The 22384-nt window shown below is 41.7% G+C and overlaps 1 protein-coding gene across 3 annotated transcripts in view; it reads left to right on the top strand.

Moving 5' to 3' along the window:
* ATRN (attractin) overlaps positions 1 to 22384 on the top strand; it is a 157657-nt gene that overhangs the window by 89048 nt on the left and 46225 nt on the right. For all 3 annotated transcript variants that reach the window (XM_065634976.1, XM_065634977.1, XM_065634978.1), the window contains exon 25: positions 21775 to 21836. In XM_065634976.1, coding sequence (XP_065491048.1) covers positions 21775 to 21836 — 62 coding nt within the window. The remainder of the gene's footprint in view (positions 1 to 21774; positions 21837 to 22384) is intronic.

Consider the following 22384-nt stretch of genomic DNA (forward strand, 5'->3'; position numbering starts at 1 on the left):
AAGATGATGCACATGATAATATTGAGCAAGGAAATTAGCTCCACCTGGGGAAAAAAGGTCCTTTAAGCTATAGTGATATTTTTCAAGGTATTTCCTGAAGTTTTAAGAAAGTATTAGGAATACCTGTGAAATTGTGAAATGTATGCATCACCTCTTGGTGAAGATGGTGGTTATTAAGTACTCGGGAAACTTCATCTTATTGGTAGCAGGCAGGTAGATTTGATAGGCTGACTTTGGACTGTGTTATGGTTCTTTTTAATGTCAGTTATGATATTGGTAATAATTTTCCAGCTGGAGAGTTTTTACTCTACAAATTGATTAAGTTTTAGTTCATCATCAAGTCCTAATTTTTAGATACAGAGGAGTTTGCAAGAGCTGCAAGGTAAAACCTTTATGTCGTTGGATAGACAAGCAGCAATTACTAAGCCTCATTGTTTTCATTTAATGTAAGTTCTACTTTCAGGAGAGAAAGTAATGTCCTGCATACAAAGGTGGGCACTTGTGTAATGACTTATTTAAATGTTCAGGCTTCTCTTTTATCATATTGGTAATCACAGGAGACAGAAAATGTGTGTATTTTATTTTTTAACTTACAGATTATTTGTTGACTGGTAGTTTGCCTTCCGTAATCAGTGCTTGACTGTACCTCCCTCAATTATTTGCTTTGCTATTTCTGGATGCAGAGCTGTGTGTCAGGACTTTGTAGATGTTTAAGAGCAGTTCTGTCTCCTGTCCCTTAACCTCTGCTGTGTTTATTCCCATCTCATCCCTACCTGTATTCACAGTGAATTTCTGCCAGCTTTTCCTATACCGGTGTTGTCATCGAGCGTCAATGTCCCCTCCATCTTCTTGTTTGGCAGCTGGGTTTTCTGCTTTCCCGGATGAATTTCGACAAGTCATATCCTCTCTCAGCCTTTCATGTTTGTTTTTTGGCTTAAGCAAGACAAACCCTCATCTTCTTGTCCTGTGAAACAGGTTATTCGGGTTCAGTTGCCTCATTTGTTTCTCCTCTGCGCACGCTTGTATTAATCTCACTTGTACAGGTTTGGTTGGCCATGGAGATCAGGTCTCACCATGGCTTTGTACAGCAGCATCTATGGGTTCTTTATGGACCTTTCTAGGTCCTTTTATGGCAGGGTTTTGCTTCATTCATTCTTCTGGCTGCAGCAGTTAGTAGTTCTTATTCATTTTAATATGGGCTAATATACCCTGTTCTTTCACATCCTTGGTTTCCAGCTGATGATCTCCTGGTCTTAACAGTGAACGTTCTTCTCAGTCCCTAACAACATCGTAAGGTGTTGTCCTGCTGCTGTTACTGGGCCACGTTGCCACTCCTGAAGACTTGTTCTTCTGTGTTCTTTTCTATATTTTGATTGATGATCCCCTTCAGCTTTGTCAACAGATTGTGCAATTAGGACCCTTTCTTTTTATGTCTGTGTCATTAAAGAAGATGTCAAAGTCTGTCAAAATGCCATCCTTGAGCTAACTTCTGTCCCCTTAACTACTGTGATTCTTGAAATAATCTTTATCTCCACCCAGGAACTTTCAGTGTATTGAAAGCTGTAATAAACTCTGGATTAGCTCAGCTGTAGTTCCTTGGTCTGTACAACTAATTATTTTTACAGGCAGAAAATACTGACATAGCACAGTTTACTGCTGTAAGCTCTATTGCTTAATTCAGTTTTTCATTTACTACTTCAGTTCTTTTAGTCAAAACCTGTCCTGAAACTTTGCGTACTGTTGAGTTCTTGAGAGCGTGAACACGTGGATTCTCCCTCCTCCCCTAAATACAAGTTTTCAGTGTTCCATAGTGCCAGGCTCGGCTGGTAGATCGGTGTATCATCCTGGCTGCCAAAGGCCTTATTTCATGGGCCGTTTCTTGGGGTAGCGCTGGGATTTGTGCTCTCTGCTCTCACCAGCTTCAAACACATCGAAACACTTGAGTTTTGTCTGCGCCTTAGTTGTGCATCTTTCTATAACCCTGTTCCCGTTGGACATTTTGCCGTGCACCTATGTTCGGCATCCTTGTCCTAAATGAAAACTCTAATTTAGTTTTAGCAATGTAGCTGATTGTTTTGATCTCTTGTCTATCCTTACAGCAAAGCCTTTTCCCTTTCTGGTCTCCTTTTCTCATCTGGTTGAAACATCCCTTACGATTTTGTTTATCGTTTGCTGAGGTCTAGCGCAGCTTGACATTTGGCAGTTCTTCTTTTATCTCTGTATTACTTTCTGGCTTCTAAGATGTTGCTAATGAATCCTTTCCTCTCCATAATACGTAGACTCTTTAATTGTTCCTAATGTCCTTTTTTGAGGTTAGTTCTGAGGATACAGCTTTCAAATAGTTTTGCATCTTTGACCTGAAAGAAATACTTAGATGGCGGCTTTCCCATTCCTTATCTCCTTAGTCCACTTGATGTTACTGTCTTATTTAATGTCTCATAGTTAAAAAGAGTAGATTTTGATTCTCTTACAACACTTACCTCATTTTATCCTGAATTTAATATGACTTGTGTGCACTCAATCCAAGGTAATTTTACACCACCAGCTCTTCTTAATGTCCTTGTTACTTGCCAAAACAAAGTCTAAAATAGCATCAGTTCTTACTGGTTGAGAGACGTTTTTTGTGAAGAAGCCTGGCAGCAATATCGCATCCAGGAATATGTGGTCCTTACTGTTTCTATTACTTTGCTCTTCAGTTCGTAGCTAAGAAACTTTTTTCCCCAAATTGATGCTTTTCTGTCATCTTTCTCCGAATACCTACTGGTGTTGAATGTCTCAGTTCTTCGTTGTGTTTGCAATAGCAGTTCTTTGTGACTTTGCTGTGGCTTCTTTGTCCTTCTCCAGGAAGCCCACCTGTACCTTCTTTCGCTGGAGATCTCATCGTAGCTCAACGCAGTGTTCCACCCTCCTTTCTTACAGCATCCTCGCAGCATTGTTCCTTTGAGTGTGAGATAAAAGCAGTTTTCTTCTGCATCCTTTAGCAACTGTTGGAGACTTGAGTCTGCATTTTTGCATTCCTTAATTTGACAAAACAGTTTCCACAAAATCCCAGAGTGGCTGAAATGGTAAGTGACCTCTGGAGATCATCTGGTCCGATCTCCTGCTTAAACAGGGCCACCTAGAACCAGTTGCCAAGGGCCATGAATAGGCAGCTTTTGATGATCTCCAAGGATGGAGACTTCACAACGGGTCACACAGGGTCGTGTCCAGGGGGATTTGAATGTCTCCAGAGAAGGAGACTCCACAAACTCTCTGGGCAGCCTGGTCCAGGCTCTGGCACCTCACAGCAAAGAAGTTTCTGTTCGTATTCAGATGGAACCTCCTGTGTCTGTTTGTGCCCGTTGCCCCTCACTCTGTCACTGGGCACCACTGGAAAGAGGCTCTGTCCTCTCTGCACCCTCCCTTTAGGTGTTTATAGGCATTGATGAGACCCTCTGAACCTTTTCTTCTCCAGGCTGACCAGTCCCATCTCTCTCAGCCTCTTCTCACAGCAGAGAAGCTCCAGTCCCTGCATCATCTTTGTGGCCCTTCACTGGACTCTCTCCAGTCTGTCCATGTCTCTCCTGTACTGGGGAGCCCAGAACTCGACCCAGTGCTCCAGGTGTGGCCTCACCAGTGCTGGGCAGATGGGAAAGGATCACCTGCCTCGACCGGCTGGTGATGCTTTGTTTAATGCAGCCGTTGCATAGTAAGCAAATAACATTTATGGAAAGGGCACCTTGCTGGCTCCTGGTCACCTTGGTGTCCACCAGGACCCCCAGGTCCTTTCCTGCCAAGCTGTTTTCCAGCTGGGTGCCCCCAGCACATACTGGTGTCTGGGTTTGTTCCTCCCCAAGGGCAGGACTTTGTAATTCTCATTGTTGAACTTCATGAGGTCCCTGTTGGCCCATTTCTCCAGCCTGCTGAGGTCCCTCTGGGTGGCAGCACAACCCTCTGGAGTACCAGCCACTCCTCCCAGTTTACTGTCACCTGCAAACTTGCTGGGCTTACAGTCTGCTACGTCATCCACATCATTAATGAAGGTGTTAAATAGGATCAGACCCAATGTTGACCCTTGGGGTAGACCGCTGGTCCTCCAGCTAGACGTCATGCCACCGGTCACCACCCCCTGGGCCCAACCATTCAGCCAACTTTCAACCCACCTCACTATCTCCTCACCTTAGCCCATATTTACTGGGTCTACTCTTGCAAGGGTCGTCATGTTTTCTTCATGAAGAGCCTGCAGCCATATAGATCTGCTTTCGGCCAGTATCACACCGTGCTTTCAGTCCATTCACCATCTGGTGTAACCATGCTGTCAAATTTGATGCCACATGAAAGCTTTTCCACCTTAGATGCTAAGACAGTATACGCTTTGCACTTCTCGTACCACCCAGGGCTACTGCTTTACTCTCATTTCTGATAATTTTGATGAGTAGGAGATGGTATTATGCAAAATATTGGTCCCATAGAGGAAAAACTACAGAAGTCAGTGAAAAGTATGGTTTGTCTCCAGGACTTGCTGTGTTCTTTCAGGCCTTGTGTGATCTTCCATGGTGGATTGAGCTGCCCTCAATTGCATTTCACTGCAACCTGTGTTCCTACCTGTCCTTTCTGGGCCTCTTTCCTATCTGCTTTTCCTATTTTTTTTTCTTTTTTTTTTTGTAAAGTCTTGGCTCTCTGTAGAAGTGTATCTTCAATAAGATTTAATAGAAGATAAGGTATGGATTTTCAGGAACAAAGCCTTCCTAGCAGTTGATCCTTGACTGGTGTGCACAAGATTTCAAATCGAGCCGTGGACTTCTCACTTCTTGACCTCTCTGACTGCTCCTTCAGCCCTCACCCCTTGCTCCTTTCTTCTCCGAAATTTAATCAGACCTTTCCCAAATTCCTTCTCTTATATCTTTTTCTAAGTAGAAAGACTCAGAGAGTTGGGGTGTTCAGCCTAGAGGAGAGAAGGCTCTGGGGAGACCTCGTTGCGGCCTTTCTGTGCTTAGTAAGGGGCCGATAATAAAGATGGGGACAGACTTTTGAGCAGGGCCTGTTGCGATAGGACAAGGGGTGATGGTTTTAAACTAAAGGAGGGAGATCCAGGCTGGACATGAGGAAGGAATTGTTGGCCCTGAGGGTGGTGAGAGCCTGGCCCAGGTTGGCCAGAGAGGTGGTGGCTGAACCATCCCTGGAGACATCCCAGGCCAGGCTGGACGGGGCTCTGAGCAACCTGAGCTGGTGCAGATGTCCCTGCTCATGGCAGGGGGGCACTGGGGGAGCTGGGAAGGGCCCTTCAACCCAAACTGTTCTGTGATTCTGTGATCCCTTATTTCACTGCATAAAAGTTCCTGTGCTGTTGGGTTTAGTCCTTCAGGGCAAACTGGCTTGTTAATTAAAACTCCATGTTGCACTGTGGCCAGGATGCAAAACTGCTTTTCTTATCTCAGAGACTGAACCTCCTACAGTTCTGCTCATTGCCGTTACACTATTAAACTGCTTTTGCAGCTACAGAACATACTTCAATTTCCCTTTTGAAATCGGTGTGTTTTTAATATAAGAAGTCTGCTGAAGTCAGTGAAACTCTGCTGCTGCCAGACGGCTGGAAAATATTCTCTCCTTGTGTGTGTGTGCGTCACCTTGCAGCTTATGCATGTGTTTGGTCTGATCCTGCTCAGTGCAGCACGTTTAACTGGTATTTTGGGGGTTTTTTTGTTTGTTTGAATATCATAATAAAAAGCCACTGTAGCTACACACTCTTATCCTGGCTTACTTTCAATTTAGATACAGTGGACGTCTCTAAACAGAAGTTTATGTATCTACCAAACAGACAACTTAAGAAATGTGGAGTCTTTACTGCAGAGCAATTCATCTACAATCCACGTTATTTCTTTTTTATATTAGAAACTTGATTCTGAAGTCCTTGATTGAAATCTGTCTCACTTTCCCTCTCTTCTTGCCTGTTAAAATCTGGACTTGGAGAGTATAAATGCTCTTTATGTTACAGATACCCACGTCCCTGCCAATGCTGAATTCTGGCTTTTTTTATTCCTTCTTGCTCCACCTCTCTTCAAAACCACTTCAGTTAGGTTTTATTTCTTTTTTCCTTAAGTATATTGGTTTAGGATGTCTTTCCCTGCCTGCTCTAATGACTCGAAGTGGTTATTTTGTAAAAGAAAAAGCTACAAAATGCGGAAAGCCTTCAAAACACAGCAAGCTGCTTCCTAATACCTCTTGTCCAAGTAGCTGCCGGGTATGAAAGCTGCGTTGTGGAGTTCACTTACCACCTTACCTTGCCAGGCTTTCCCGAAACCCCAGGTAAGGTCTTGTCGAAAACGTGGCAATATTTCCATTCTCTCTGCTGACAAACTTTGTTTGGCACGGCCGCGGTGGCTTTATAACTGTCGTGCAAACCACAGCTGTGCCCCTTTTCCCCGTTCTCTCTTTTACTTTTCTTATTCTTCGTTGGACGTTTGCTTTGTTGTTCATTGAAAATACACCTCGGCTTAGAAAAGGGCTGTAGAATGCAAATAATCAGCTATACGATATCACAATAAGACGCAAGGAAATTCAGTGCAGAAGCTTTCGGAGGGCGACTTTTCACGGGTTTCAGTCCAAAGTCAGCTCGCTCAGAAGTGGAACTTGGGTTAATGGTGAGAATTTGAAACTCTCTTAAACTCTCTCTGGTGCTTGTGTAAACGTCAGCAGTTTTTAATACCATTTAAACGAGCGTGTTTTTACCTGGAGCACATTCCAGTGAGTCCCTCTCCTGAATGCACAGGGGATGAAAATTAGAGTTGCTAATATAGCTAAATTCACCTCTTTTTAATGGTTTTCTGCTCCCTTACGGCTTACTGTTGACTGTGTTTTCTACCACTCACTAAATATAAACTTGTTTTCTTGTCTTGTTTCGTACCCAAACTATTGTTTTCATTAACATTCTGTCCCATTTGAGTTTAGATTTTTTTTTTTCTCCCAGATTCAGAGCCCTTGCTACAAAGCCTTTTGCATTGATCTCTACTTTCTGAATATATATAAGATGCCTAGAAGCTGATTAAGGAAAAAACCACAGTTTGTAATTGTATCATTAACTGGCAATTGCCTCCTCTCTTTCCCCTTGCATTGGTTGAAGTATTTTAATTTGAATGTGCTTAAACGTTAATTATGAGCCAAATGCTTCAAGGAACAGAAAGAGGCGAACGGATTTTGCAGCCTCTTGCATACAAAATACACGATTTGCGAAAATCTTGCTAGATATTCACCACATAGTGTTTGCTCAGCAATTTATCGTCATTTTTGGCTTCACAAAAGCACCACAGTGACTACGTAGCATCGCTGCACGTGCTACCGCAGCATCGGGCAACATATACTCTTGGAGGGCTGGAAGTATTTGATAACCGGTGGGGAATTTTCGTGTCACTGAAACTGCTGCTTTCAGCTCTCATTTCATAAAGGCTGTAGTGGAAAATCGCTAAAATTGCCTCTGCTGTCCACGTTTTTTTAGTTTCTCAAACTTCTGCTGCAGGTTTTTTCTGGGTTCCTCCAGCTGATTTATTTCAGGACTGTGGGTCTGCGTAGTCTTTATTATTTTTATTATTTTTTATTATTCCTTTCTACACAGAAAGTTCATGCGCTCCAGATAGCTTAAATCAGTCACGTAATGCCTTGTCATAATTATTCTCGATATTTCAAAATACGCTCTTTACCGTGATGGGAAGATACGTTGAATGTTGAAATGTCGAATTGTTGAATCGCCGCCTAATTTGTCTGCTGAAATTGAGAAGGGTGAACCCGAAGGTGGAGACAATTCCTCTCCCTTTGACTGATCGCTGCTTTCCCAGGAGCTGCCAAAAGTTCAAGCGCGGGAACCGTAATAAATGGGAGACCTGAAAATTGAGGATGGCCTCAAATTGTGCTGTAATTAAATCAGCGTTTTGTTGGGTGCAGGACGGGGTGACTGTCGCTAATCTGCTGTTTGTACAGGAACCGCCGCGGGCACCATCCTGGGGAATGAAATCTAAACGCTTACGTGCAAACCTCTTGGACGATGTTCTCTTTAATGAACTCCCTCCCTTTGGGGCCCTCCCATCGCTGCCGTATGTTGCTTTTGTGAACTTACCACCGGCGCAGGCATTGCCAGGATGACTGCGGCCAAGTTTTGAAGCAAAAATACACATTTTTAGTGCTCCGGTTAAGAGCTGCAACTGCTGCGACTGAGTAAGATTTCAAATAGATGTGGGAGTACGAGTCTGCTCTGAATAAAGCTTTCAGGAACGACGCTTTCTTGGATTCAAATGCTTTATATATTAGACCTGTGACTACTAGTTTTGATACGTTTTTATGACCTTTTCTTCATTTCTTAGTCGTTAGTCTAAGGGAACAGCCTAAGCTCTGTTTATTCCCACGCATCAAGAGATTTCTGCTCCGTCTCTCATTGCAACCAAAGGGTTTGCTCTGGGATTGCGTTATTTTCACTAATGGTCTCCTTTGACCTGTAAAGCACTTCCCACTGATTTACAACGATATGCTGAAAATGTATCTAGGAATGTCAGAGAGCACGTGCTCTTCGCATCGATTTGGCTTCACGGAGCTGGCAAAAACCTTGTAAATGTGGATTTTTCTTAAGCCAGTAGGTATTTCTTGGGTTAGTATGTAGGTAAAGTTCATATGGAGCCATATGGTGCTGGTGTCAGCTGTATTTCGGAGTGGAGATGAATTCTAAACTAGGCTGAGATTCTTCTAAGGAATGGCTGATCAAGGCAATTTTATTTTCTCTTATACTGAATGTGGCTCTTTAAGTGGAAAATAGTAGCCAGAATTTTGTCAAGTGCCGGGAATTACATTCCTAAAAAGACTTCACAGTCCTCAGACAAAGCTCTCGCTCTGATCTTTGCCATCATTACTTTAATATTTCATGGTTCTTGTGTCCAGCAGTATGGAAATACGGAAATTCTCCCAAGTTCTCGTTTTTCAAAGGAAACCTCCTCCATTCAAGCAGCTTCAGATTAAATTTCTTCTTCTAATACTCTTTGCCCATCCTGCTATTTTCATTGGCAATGTTACCCATAAAACAGGTGGTCTCCATTAGCGTGAACTTTAATACCAGCTTCAATTAAGCTTTAATTTGCCTCGCTATTCGATGTTTGATGTGGTTCGGGAGGCGTTTATTTTCTTGCCGGGCTCAGCGATGGACGACACTTGGCTATGGCCAAGGAAAGCTTTGGGGTACCCTTAACTCCTGCCAGCTGAAGAAGACAATACCCTTCCACTTAAAAACAGAGCCAGAGGGATGCCAGATCCCACACTTCACCTTCTTTTTATTTATTTTAGGCTTTCGACCTCTTTAAGGTGACATGAGTCTTGGCGCATCGATGCTCTTTGGGGTCACCTCTTTGAGGTTTACAGCCGAACTCAAAGGCTTTGATAATGCACGGGGGGAAAAAACAAAGCGAAGAAACCGTATCATGGTTAAAAAGCAGAGTCTGTAACTGCCTCTAATACCCTAATTTGTCTCTGGAGGAAACATTAAGGCATTTGATCCTGGGCATAAATATCCCTGAGGACTGGACACGGCCCCTGGAGGTTTCCAGCCTTTCTTTAAATTAATGTTGTTCTGTAATCAAATGCTGCTGGCTAATTGAATGAAAGCTCTCGGGAAGGGTAAAGGGAAAGAAAATGTCTTTGTTGTGGGCCAAGGAGAATAAAATACATATAGATAGGTAGTGATTGCTTTGATAAAAATAATTATGTAGGCTTGAAACCGTTCAGAGGATGGTGATCTCGATAGTTTTCCTGCCAGGTCCTCAGTGTGCCTTTAATGAGGAATAGATGTAGGTGCGGAGATAGAATCACCCTGAGCTCTCTGAGACCCTTCTGTTCCAAAAATGTTCTTGTTCTTTTGCTTCTGAAAGCCGCGGAATGCCAGAGTTGTTTGCTAATGATGTCCCTTGCCTTTATTTAGATATGACTGCAGGTGTTTTTGAGCTTCTCTCGCCGCGGTGAGAGGTTTGCTTTAAACCCAACAATGAAACGTAAATCAATTTGTTAATCTGATGAAATTTGCTGTTGAATGTAATTAGCTTTAGAGACATGCAATTACAGGCTGATTTTTTTTTTCAGAACAGGCAAACTGACATCATCTGCTGGGGACGGCGGGATTTGGAACAGAATAGTTAAATGAGACTTTAAAACATGAAACAGCTGCTTCCTTTTTATCTGCTCCTGCCTTCTTATTTTTGGCATCAACCGATGACATTTTTCTCCCTTTAGAAGTTGGTCCCTTTCATATTAAGTAGTATTTTTGTTAGCAGCTGCTTAAATCATTAAAAAGTAGGATTCCTCTCAAAGACAATTAACCCTTGCTAGGATGCGTTGCAACTTGAGTACCTTTTTACTGGAGGTGTTTGTTGGCTTCTGCAACCTTGAAAATCGCTCACACTAAATTTTCCACAAGTGCTGTATTTATTCTTGCATGGGATTTTTATCCTTTTGCCCAACCGCTGAAATCTTGGGGGTTTATATCTACAACTCGAGCTACGCTTGGGACGAACGGTAGTGACTCATGTGTCTTTGTTTGCGAGGTTTATTGTACTATGTTCGTATAGCATTGGAAATCTGCTCGTGCGGCTGTTCCAAAACTTTAGCTGCATATTTAAGAGAAGTTATAGGAGAACAGAGAGATGTAAACCGAGACTCAGATTTAATAATACCGGGAGGATTTCTTAGGATGAGGCTTTTTTTGGACACGAGGGTAAGACACGTGTGGATTGTCTTCCTTTTAAGGAAGCCGATCTCTTTATTTTTGTCTTTTAAGATGCGGGGCCGGAAAGCGTCATATTAGAAAAATGCAGAGTTAATTTTCTATGGAAGCAAAGTCCACATTAGGTAATTAATTTCTCCTGAGTGAGGCCGGGGGTGACGATGTGCCGGTAGCTTATAGCTGCTGTACTTGTGTGCTGAATTCCTCTTGAAATACAGCGTGCCACCGCTGCCTGTAAATGTGAGCCTCGAGTTCAAATATATTTCAGCAAACGAGCGACGTGGGCCATTGCTGGGAAGCTTTTACAGCCACCAAAAGAGCCAGATATATTTCCTTAGACGAAAGCTTATTTAAAGAGTCAAAAGAACAGCAAGCAGAGTTAATGAAGAGGAGAAAAGTGCAGTGCCAATAAAATATCAGTATGTTCCAATATAATGGTAGGTATGGCCTGGCTATAGCACGGGGGTGAAATATCTCCTGTAGTAACGCAGGGTGACAAAACCCAAAAGCCTCCGGTGTATTTAGCTGACAGACATGAAGACAGAGCCGCCAATAACAGCTCTCCGAGCCTCCTTTTGTTAAAAAGAAAATTAAAAAATAATGTCCTGGAATGTCTAAAACTCCTTTTTCTCTCACTTAGTTTCCTGACTTTGTATTATTAAGATTTTTTTTTTTTTAGTGTATTGGCAAATCTTGCCCACGGCACTGTTGGCAGGAGTGTGGAGGGTTGGGGTCAGAGCCTATCACAGCCCTGGGAAATAAGACATTTCTGGGATGATTGGGGTTTTTTCCTGTTTTTTCTAAATCAGTTTCTCTTTTTATTTCCTTTTTTCCCTTTATTACGATTGTCATCTGTAGTGATTTCTTAAAACAGTCTGTTTTGCATCCAAGACTTGGCACCATCCCGGTTCCTACGCCTGGACCTGAAGTCTCTTGAAATCACACGTGTATTTGACCATGGGGATTGAAATAAATCACAACATATTAATTGGTCGGTTCAGTCTTTTTACTGGGAAGTTCTTCATGACAAAATGATGAAAAATACATGTTCTAGAAAACCTTTAGCAGTAGATGGTAACTACTTGTCCTTTTTTAATGCTAATATACGAGCTTATGTACAGCTTGCTCATTTTTCCCTCTCCAGCAACGCTGTTTTTCCACGTTAAGATTTCTTTAACATAAAATCGTCGCCCAGGCTCTCAACAAATAAAACCTTGGTGAGTAAAACAGCCCAGCCTGTGATTTCTGACTTCGTAGCCCTTTCAAAACTGATTCTGCGTAAGGATCAGCCCTTTGATCAGCCCCTACGTTCCCTCACACACCTCGTGCTCCACGGCGTGACGTTTCCTTCCAAAATACATGATATTTTTTCTCAGATTTTACGTTGGAAATGCAGATCAGGCTGCCAGTTCTCCAGCTCGTGGAGAGAACGACGTTTATTAAAGCTTTTTATTTTATAACCACCCTACTTCATCATTTAAAAAAATCCTAAAATGGGTTGAACTTTCAGTTGTTGTGCAAATCTTTGGTTCTTCTATCTTCTTTTTTCTCTCTTTTGTTGGAAGTAAGGGTTTTAAAAATGTATTTATTTATTTATTACTGCCACCCGACATAGTAATGTGACACCAGATTTGAAACATGTGGCTTTGGTATTGCACAGTAATGTGACAAATGTTGTCACCAAAAGGAAATTTTATTTGGTTATTCATATAAATATATACTTATTTTACTTCGAGCTATATATAGTTTCTGTATATATAATATGTAAATATATATACTAATTTTACTACTTTATTTCATTAGGGATGTAAAAACCTTAGGACTTCTGCAGCTGGCGTATCATAGACCTTTTGTGAATACAGATTGATATGTTTTAAATCTTTCATCCCGTATGATCCTTAGAAATCACGGTTTCCTCGGAGAGGGAGACGGAGCTTTTTCTCCACTGATACCATTGCAACACCCAGCTCCGTCTTGCATATTTTTCCAGTGTTTTGTCTGATCAGAAGTGATGCAAGACATAAGGTTTTGCCCGTTTCCATCTGTCAGCTATTTTGCAGCCTAAAAAAAAATTGCTAGTGTGGATTTAGCTGCTTTTCTCTTTATTCTCGATTCCCGCTTGTGTACTTACATTGCAACCTTTTCAGGAAAACAACTTTTGGCACACGAGTGGTTGCATAAATCTCGTCTTTCTGCTGGACTTTCGGGGTCTGAGAGAGCGTTTGAGCTGTCGTGTGCCAAAGTTTTCATTTTTTCCATGCCAAAACTCTCCGTAAATAGTCTTTATGCTGAGGAACGTAACTTATCCTGCATGCAGATGGTGTCGGAGCTCTGCTGGGCGCAAAGCCGAGGACCCGGATCCTTCACAAACGCACTGTTTTTCTCAGCTGAATTCCTCTTAAAGGAGTGAATTCCTTACCTGCATTTCGTTTAAGAAGCAAACTCTTTTAGCAAAGAGTTGTTTTTCCTCCGGTTAAACATTTCAAGTAGAAATGGCATGAAGTTTTTGTGCTGTGCTGGAGAAGGTAACTGTTGCTTAGAGGTTGTAGAACAAAAACAGGCAACACGCATTGCTCCAAAAATCCCTTTCCAGGTGATTTCGACCAAACCATGGGTGGGACTGGATGAGCTGGGAAGTTCCCTTCCAACCCAAACTATTCTTTGATCTCTTTCCTATATTTTTTTAATGCTTTCTTTATGAATTCCAAGCATAAAATTTGCATTCAAAGATATGCAGCTGGACACCTCAACAATACTTAGATTTTGAGAGGCCAGCAAGTAAAGGTTTCTGTCTGCAAGCAGTATGCAAGGTTGGGAGTCTTGACCATTCGATTCTGTTTCCAAACCCTTAAAATAGTGCAAAGGAGTTTCTTTTCTGTCACTGAAGTCTGTGGTGCTGTTTACTGCTAGAAGTGATTAATGTTGTTAGTCTTTGTCTCCAGTTAATGATAGTAATTTGCCTGAACTTAATTGCCGTTATCATGAAATGCACTGTTTTTAACTCCAGTCTTAACAGTGAGTGATGATGTAAAAATTCACCAGAATTCAACAACAAGAAATTGAAACAAGTGAACAACCGGTTTTAGGGACATGGTTTAGCGGTGGACTTTGCGGTGTTGGGTTCACAGTTGGACTTGATGATCCTAAAGGTCTTTCCCAACCTAAACGATTCTAGGATTCTACAAACCCAAATGAGGCAGGATTATTTGTGTACTGTGCTCTCTACTTTGGGGGGTTGATGCTTGGGGGAGTTGAAATGGACCTTAGAGGTCCTCTTCCCCATGGAAATCCACCTTACTGAGCTTTTACTGATAGCTTGGCAATCTCAGCTTGTTGGATCTTCTCCTCATACTCCAGAATGCTCCTTCTTTGTTACATCTTAGAATCATAGAACAGTTTGGGTTGAAGGGCCCTCCCCAGCTCCCCCAGTGCCCCCCCTGCCATGAGCAGGGACATCTGCACCAGCTCAGGTTGCTCAGAGCCCCGTCCAGCCTGGCCTGGGATGTCTCCAGGGATGGTTCAGCCACCACCTCTCTGGCCAACCTGGGCCAGGCTCTCACCACCCTCATCATAAACATTTCTTCCTTATATCTAGACTTTCTAGTTTCGCATTGGAAAAGCTCACTGCTGTTTCTGAGCTTGGGCAGAAGGTCAGGGTTGAGGAGATGGGATTTCATTTTATTTATTTTTACAGTTTTATTTGCTTTCACATTTTTTATTCTTGTATTTATTTTTCTCTCCTGCAAAATGGCTACAGTATCCTCCAGTTACCTTCCCACTCTTGCGTGGCCATTGCCACCTTCAGTGTGTGGACAGGACAGAAAGTGGATGTGACAGAGATCTGTGGGAATGCATAATCTTTCATTTTAAGGCCTTTTCCTGACATTCAGAAGAAGTGAGTTTTATCTGGCCCTGCCTCAGGTTTCTTGTGGCGTTTGTTAGTGCATTACTGTAACGAGTAGATGTGCGGGGTCTGATCTGAGATCCCTGTTCCAATTATGGGAATTTCCAGAGCATCGTTTGCTACCGCACTTTAAATTGCGATGAGCGTCACTGTTCAACACCTGGCTGTTTATTGAACCAACGCTTCCCGTTTGTCAGATTTGTGCGGTAATTTTTCTGATGCAGAGAAATGGGGGACTAAATCTTCAGCACTATTTTTAATTTAGAGGTAGCTATGCCCGTGTTTTCTCTGCACAACAACCTGAGAGCTCGCGCGGGGAGACGAAACGTATATAATTGGCATTTCTGAACCAACCGCTGACTGCAGCCAATTAGCTGAAAAGTGACAATTTGTGACTGCTGCAGTAAGGCGGCACAGTATTGGAATATAAATCGATTTCCATCTCGGTATAAGTTCAGAAGTGAACTAGTTTTTATATTTGCACAGTTATCAAGTGTTTGTGCCATAAAGCTCAATGGCTTAGTTAGTATTGCAGCAAGTGAGGAGTGAGTCGTTTATTTCTTTCATTGGTCCTTCACGCAGGAGCAACGTGGCTCATAGTAGTAGGTGTGAAAAATCAAATTTTAGCGGGGATTTTATTTTTACTTGTTGTGGAATGTAAATCTGAGGATGTGAACCTCTTTAGCTGCACCGAGTTGGCCAGAAGTTTTTTGTTCTACCAAATAGAAAGCAGCAGCCTGAGTGTGCTCGGATGCAAATTGGGTTTTGAGCTTCTGATGAGCAATGAGTAATTCTTCCAATGCAAGTGGGAACAGACCAACCTGGGCTTATTTCTGGGACTTCTCAGTCATCCACCTCTCCTGGACCTTTAGCTGTCAGATCAGCTGGTGTTGCAGCAATGGATGGTTATCCCCTACTCAAATCTGTCATCTTTCAATAGAGCATCACATCTCCTGATGCCCGCATCTACACCATCACGTGTATTACAAACTCTCTGGGGTCTCCCACCTCCAAATGTTCCACTTCAATGTGCTGTGGGTCAGAGCTTTTCAAGTTACAAGTAATTGCTGTAAGACCCTTCCTTTTCTCCAACTTGTGGTTTAACTTTTCCATCTAGTAGCTCTTTCTCTGTGGAACATGATGTTCCTGGAGCTTTTGAAGACTTACAGGTGTCAAGACACCTTAAGTTTTCTTCCTAACCTCAAAATTTGTGGTGCAGTTTTGCTGTTCATTTAAGATAGATCCATGGTGCCTCTAAAAAGGGCATGTCCTGCTGTCTCCATGGTGCGGCACCACGTTGCCCATCAGTGCCGTGACTGTGACCAGGGTATGGAACCACCTGAAATTTGGCTCAGCAAAGATGAGTTTTCAGCTGCAGTGGGTTGTGTGAGCTGGTTTACTACAGGAAATATGGGTACAAGTGGTTAAAAGGAGGGTATGGATGCACATTTGGGCACCAGCAGCACTTATGGAAGGGTTAAAATGGTGGTGTCATCATGGTCTGTAACAAGCTTTGCTTCGTTGCCTTCAAGATTCAAATATCCTTTGTGTTTTTCAATGTATGTGTCTTCTTCTGCACTTTACATAAACTGTGCAAGGACATGTAATGCTTCTGTTCCCTTTTGGAGATTCAACATCCACATTTCACTCTCAAATGTCTTCATTCACTAAAATTTGTATTCCATTATCCATTTGATTGAATTGCCAAACTGTACTTGGTGCATCTGAATGCAAATGGAATCATAGAATCGTTTTGGTTGGAAGACACTCTTAAGATCGAGTCCAACCGTTAACCCACCCCTGGCACTAAACCATGTTCCTAAAAGCCTTATCTACATGTCTTTTAAACCCCTCCAGGGATGGTGACTCCACCACTGCCCTGGGCAGCCTGTTCCAATGCCGGACAACCCTTTCCGTGAAGAATTTTTTCCTAATACCCAATCTAAACCTTCCCTGGTGCATCTGGAGGCCATAGGTGTCTTCATGCACCTTAGGTGTTTAAGGTCCCATGATAGATGGAGACTTGGTAGCGCTGGAACTGTTCAGGTAATCCTGTAAGAGATACGTACGTTATCCAGGTGAATCACGATGTGTCTGTTCAGTGTAAAGAAACGATAGGCACATATCTCTCTATTCCTGTGTTTACGTGTCCTAATCTGTGACTGAATCCATAAATTCCATCTGCAGAAGTAAACAGACGCTTCCTTCTGCAAAGTTGTCCCGGGAACTAACATCACCGAGATAAGCTGAGAGACACCAGCCCAAAAAGGGTCATCCTGCCCTGCTCCTCCTTTCGTTTGCTACGTCCCTCGGTGAGCTGGGTCAGCTCAAAATTACCAGCAAAAAGCCCCACATTCCTATGGTGAGCTCTCTGCTGGCTGAACAACTTGTCTTGGCAAGTGAAAGATGTTCACAGACCCCATGAAACAGCAGCAGCTGTGGCAAAGCCAGGAGCACCTTTCAGGTGGTGGAGCTGGATTGCCAGATGGGCTCGTTTTTCCCCGAAGCTTCACCGCTGAGGCTGTTGGAGTTGGCTCGTTGCTCCTGTTGAGTGGAGAACACCAAAAGTGGGTGTTTTGCCATGCGTTTCACTAGGGCACATTGTGTTTAAAGGTGAATTGAACCCATGAAAGATGTTTCTCTTGAGCAGAAGAGCACTCTTCCCCATCTGTCGCTATTGCAGATGGCAAAATGAACGTTTTGATGACTGGCGTCGCTCAAGAACACTTAAAAGCCATGGGGGATTGGACTAGGTGATCTTTCGAGGTCCCTTCCAATCCCTAACGTTCTGCGATGTGTTTTTCAGCAGGTCCTTTGGAGGAAGCGCAGGCACTCGGCATTCAGGCCACGGCATCTCGTTACTGTTGCCTGTGTTCTCCAAGGTCAGATTGAATCCTTGCCTCTAACCATAAAAAAAAAATAAAAAAAGAAGAGAAAGTGGAGAGGCTGAGGAAGAAGTAGAGTAAGATGTGCATAAAAGTCATCTGCAGCTTGTTTGGCTGTTGTCTTTATCTCTTCGGAGCTCCCAGCCTTTCCGTCTTTTTTTGTTCGTTACCTTCGGCGCTGGGACTGGATTTAAATAAAAAGCAAAGCGGCCTGAAATCTCTGAAATTCCCCTGGTTTTCAGTGCTATGTGGTCCCGTAGAGTTGTAAACCACGAGTGCTGTAGCGTTCTCCCCCCTGCTAGGAGAGGTTAATTAATTTAGTAGTGGGGACCCTTTTGATATCGTCTGAATTCACTGCAAGCTCCCAACTCCGGCAGCCGGCTTCGCATTGCGCCTGCTCTCTTGTAGTTCTCCAGCTTCCTGAGTTAATTAGACTTGTACTTTTCTCTCCTATACAGTTCTATTTTAGGAGCGTGTCCCGCTCAAGCTGTAATTTCCAATTTCACTTTTTCTCCTCCTTAATATGAAGCAGGGTTGAAAAGGAAGGCAGCGCTCGTGCGGATTGAGTCGCTTTGTACAAGAGCGGAGAAAGCCAAAAATACGGCATGTAAATAATCCGGAATGGTTAGCAGGGCAAGAAAAGCTGTGGAAACAATCATTTCTGTGTTTGCTCATGTTTTCTCAAGCATTTAGGTACCCAAAATGCTCCAAATTCTGCTATGAAGATGCCATGTTGTTCGGAAATACCATTACGAAAATATTGTTCTGAGTATTCTTATGAAAATGCCATAAGAAAATGTTCTTCAGTATATCAGCGGTTCTTCAGTTAACAAGTTTATATTAAGAGTACTAATATTATGCATAATATTAGAAATTATTTGGGTTTGGAGAGAGATTTGCCCCGTCGCTTTTATGGCCAATAGTTTTGCTTTTATTTCTTCAAAATAACAGGGATGTCCAGCACAAGTGGAAGGAGTTATGTTGTGATGATTTACCTGTAATTCTCTTTATTGCAGGAAAGTGAAAGGAGTTACTCAAATTTGTTTCTATATTTAATGAAAAGTAATTTCTACAGAATTTCTCCTTGGCTTGGTGATACGTTTTTCTCTGTGGTATGTGAAATTCAGGTACTTTTTAATGAGTTCAAAGGAGTTGTAAATCAAAGAGTGGAGGCTTAAATGATTTCAGGTAAGGTTGCGTTTACTGGCTTAAGGTGAACTTGTTTCAAAATACAAAGTTGACTACGACCCATTTTTCACGCAAAATTATTCTCTTGAAATTATTGTCAAGTTTTTCTTTTAGAGCACAAACTCGGGTATAATGCAAACCAAGTCCCGGTACGTAATTGTCGCGATTTGTTTGTCAAAATTTATGTCAGTCGCAGGGTGTAGTTTAACTCCAGAAGTATTTTGGTTTTGAAATACCAATTGTTATTTTGATCTCAGTTGCGTGCAAATGGCTTTTTTTCCTTTACGCGAAATATTTTGTGGCCAAGTACTTTGCCATGAACTCCTTTGCCATGTGTGCACTGATTGCAAAGCTGTTGCACTTTTTAGATATTCTTGGGTCGATAGAGGTAACCAGATTTTTCTTCTTGGCTTAATATTTTATGCTAATCAACTGATAAAGAGAGTAAAGCTCTTAATTATACATTTTTATCAGTCCAGCTGTTTTTATTCATCTGGAAAGCGGCCAAATTTATTTGATGCTTCAAATGATGCGGCATTAGGAAAAGCATAATAGGCCGGGAGGATTTTTCAGGTGCCTTTTCAGTTCAGATAAACACCAGCTTTACAATTGTCTCTGGAATTGACAGAATTAATTTTCTCATCTGTTCTAATCTTAACTACTTAAGGATCCTGCATTATTCTGAAGAGCTTTGAAGGACACGTATGTTCGGAAAAATCTTTGACTTTGTGGCTGAGCTGAAGTTCTGCTCAGGACCTGGAAAAGCATCTCCCGGCGTGGCAGACACGGGGTTTTCCTACAGTTTTACTGCTTATTCCTTTGGTACAAAATTAGTTTTTTTGAGAATGGATAAATGAATCTTCTGCTGTCATTTAAACTTAATTAAAAATCCATACCGCTAAGAAATTTGTGCCATACCTTTCTTGTATCCAGAGTGAACATTCTGCTTTTAACAGCTATTTCTAACCAAGCTTTCTAGGTAACTGAGTTAATTAAATCCTGGGAACAGATTATATTAGGGGAAATTAAGCTCTAAGTAAGCAAACCATTAACAATTACGATACTAAATTGCCTGTGACACAGATTGGTCAGGTTTAATAGCATGAAGTGTTTTCAGCTCGTGAGAAGTAAATTGCAGAACTCAACCTCGGCTTTTTTTCCCTTAATCCGTATACGAGGTACAAATCCTCAGCTGGTCTTTGCAGGAGAAGAGCTGCAACAGGTGGGTGAAAAAAACCACCACTGCTGAAACATTTATAGTGAAACAAACCCAAATTTTCCTTCTCTGTTTTAATTCTTTCTTCCACTGGTATCATAAAAATGAGCAGCTCTTCTCTGGTAACAGTGTAGAGATGAGTTGCAGTCTCATTAATCTTTCATAGAATCTGTCCTTTTTTAAAAAAATTAAAATTTCTTCTTCACATCCTATTTGGAACAAGCTTCGATTTCCATCACAGGCTGGTCCTAACGATGGTCTGCGCAGAACCAGCCCAGTGATGATTGCTTTGTGCTTCTAATTTTCTTTTGCTACAAAAGGATTTTAAAATACAAGCCCTTGATACATAAAAAGGTCTTTGTTTTGAAAGGCATCTTTTTTAGTCAGCCAGCATCAGAGTTACACTCAGACCGTATTTCTATATATTGGATATATTACATGTTCGTGTTTCGGGATGTGATATTTTAGTAAGTGAATTATTTGCCTAAAAAAAATGCCAGAATAGTTACGCAAATATAAAACCACTTCAGTTACCATACACTGAGTTCTAAAATAAAAAGTGAAATCGTGCTCGCTCTCTTTTCTCCTCAGAAAGCTATTGGGAAGCGCTTTATAAGGAAAAAAATCAGCAAGAAACTGTGTTTTCTTGTCTTCAGTACTATTGAGGTCACAAGCATCTGGTCGGCAGGTTTCAAGTTTTGCTTTCCAGCGAAACCGAAGTTATGAACTGTAAAGGAGCTTTCAACTTAAGAGCATTATTTCAACTTATTTATAAGGAAATTATTTGAGCTTCTGTACCAAGTTACAATGGATATTTAAAGCAAATATGAGAATAGAGGTGTTCTTGAGCAGCAGAAATCCAAGCAATAATTCCTTTTTGCATATATTCATTGTTTTTGGCACGTGGCGGCTGCTGCGAGGAGATGTTTGTAGTTATGCTAATGGTGCTGCACCATGTAACTTATTAAGGAGAAAAAAAATAAATAAAATTATGCCGTAAGTAAATTTATTATCCGTGGAAAGCTTTTATAACAGACGTGCAGATTTCAGTTTAGCTTCGAAAGGAATTCATGAAAGAGTTAAAATCCTGGTGCGGGGCTGAGATTGATAGTCAGAGGAAATAGGAGGTACCTGGAAAGGACCGATTCCCAGTCTCTGAAGTCGCCGTTCCCTTGGCCGCCCCCATTCCGCTGCGTTATTTCGAACCAGGCTCCCTAATCTTCCTCCAACCACCTCCCCATTTCCTGTTCGCTTCTTCCCTCTGTTTGTCGTCCAAAATGTTCGGTTGTTTTTCACTTTTCTTTGCAGTTTGAGCTGGATTGCAGGGCAGTGAGTTAAGATGAATGCCATAGCTGTTTTTACAGTATCTATTATCTTCTGTGTCTCGTGCCTTTTTGCTGCTCTTGGTGTAAGTTCGAGGAGAGTTTCATGTAAGAGTATTGTTGGGGTGGGAGCATATATTTGAACTTTTCGATGTTTTACTGTGGGTTGCTGTGTATACAATAACTAAAATGCTCTATTTTTAGCTCCATGAAACTTGGTGATTGAATTTTTTCAACTAGTGTTTTCTCCAGGTGCACTGAAGACTATTCCTTGAACATTGTTGGGATAGAGAGATGTTACCTGTTTAGCTTCATTTTTGGGGTATATGACTTCAAAATAATGTGAAATTTTAGTTGGTTTTCTTTTCCTTCAGAATATTTCAGTGCTTTTTTTTAAAACAGTGTTCAAAAATGTGAATTGACTTAAGGAAAGACTTATTTCATTGTAAATTTTCTGATCCCAGCAACAGTGCGACTTAAATATGAATTTTATTTTCAGTAAGTAATAGAAAGCATTTGCTTTTGTTTTGCAGATTGCATTCTCCCAGCACAGCAACTTTATGGACCTGGTACAGTTCTTTGTGACTTTTTTCAGGTACTTTTCATTTAAGACAGATAAATGTTTATCCTTTAGGAAAGAGATTTGTTTTCTTGTTTTTCGGTATAGTGTTCGGTGGTTTTGTGGTTTTGTTTTCGTTAATTAAACGTCCTGCATACATCACAGCCTAGAAAATGGAAATCACTACCATGTTTAAAGTGTTTAATTAGGAATTATGTTAAGAAAATTGCCTGTCCATCTTTGCAGATGCATCTTGTCCTGTACATGCAGGGAAAGGGAGGGGAGGGGAAAAAAGGCTTTTTGAAATGGAGAGGTTACTTTTAAAGTGCTATAGAGGACACGTTTTGAGTTACCACATCTTACGTGTAACGTATGACTTCGAGAAACTGCGGATATTCACACATCGTCAGACACAAGTCATAAATTAAGTGATTTTGCAAAGAGTTAAGCGTGGACTTATTTCGGGTTCTTTAGGTAGCGCCTTTTGATTTTAAACTGAACTCCGCAAGTATGTCAAGTTAAATACAAACATGTGTTCCAACACAATTGAAGCCATATACCCTTCTGTCCCTCCTGAACTGCTT

This window comes from Caloenas nicobarica, chromosome 4, assembly GCF_036013445.1.
Source record: "Caloenas nicobarica isolate bCalNic1 chromosome 4, bCalNic1.hap1, whole genome shotgun sequence".
In the NCBI taxonomy this organism is placed as follows: domain Eukaryota; kingdom Metazoa; phylum Chordata; class Aves; order Columbiformes; family Columbidae; genus Caloenas; species Caloenas nicobarica.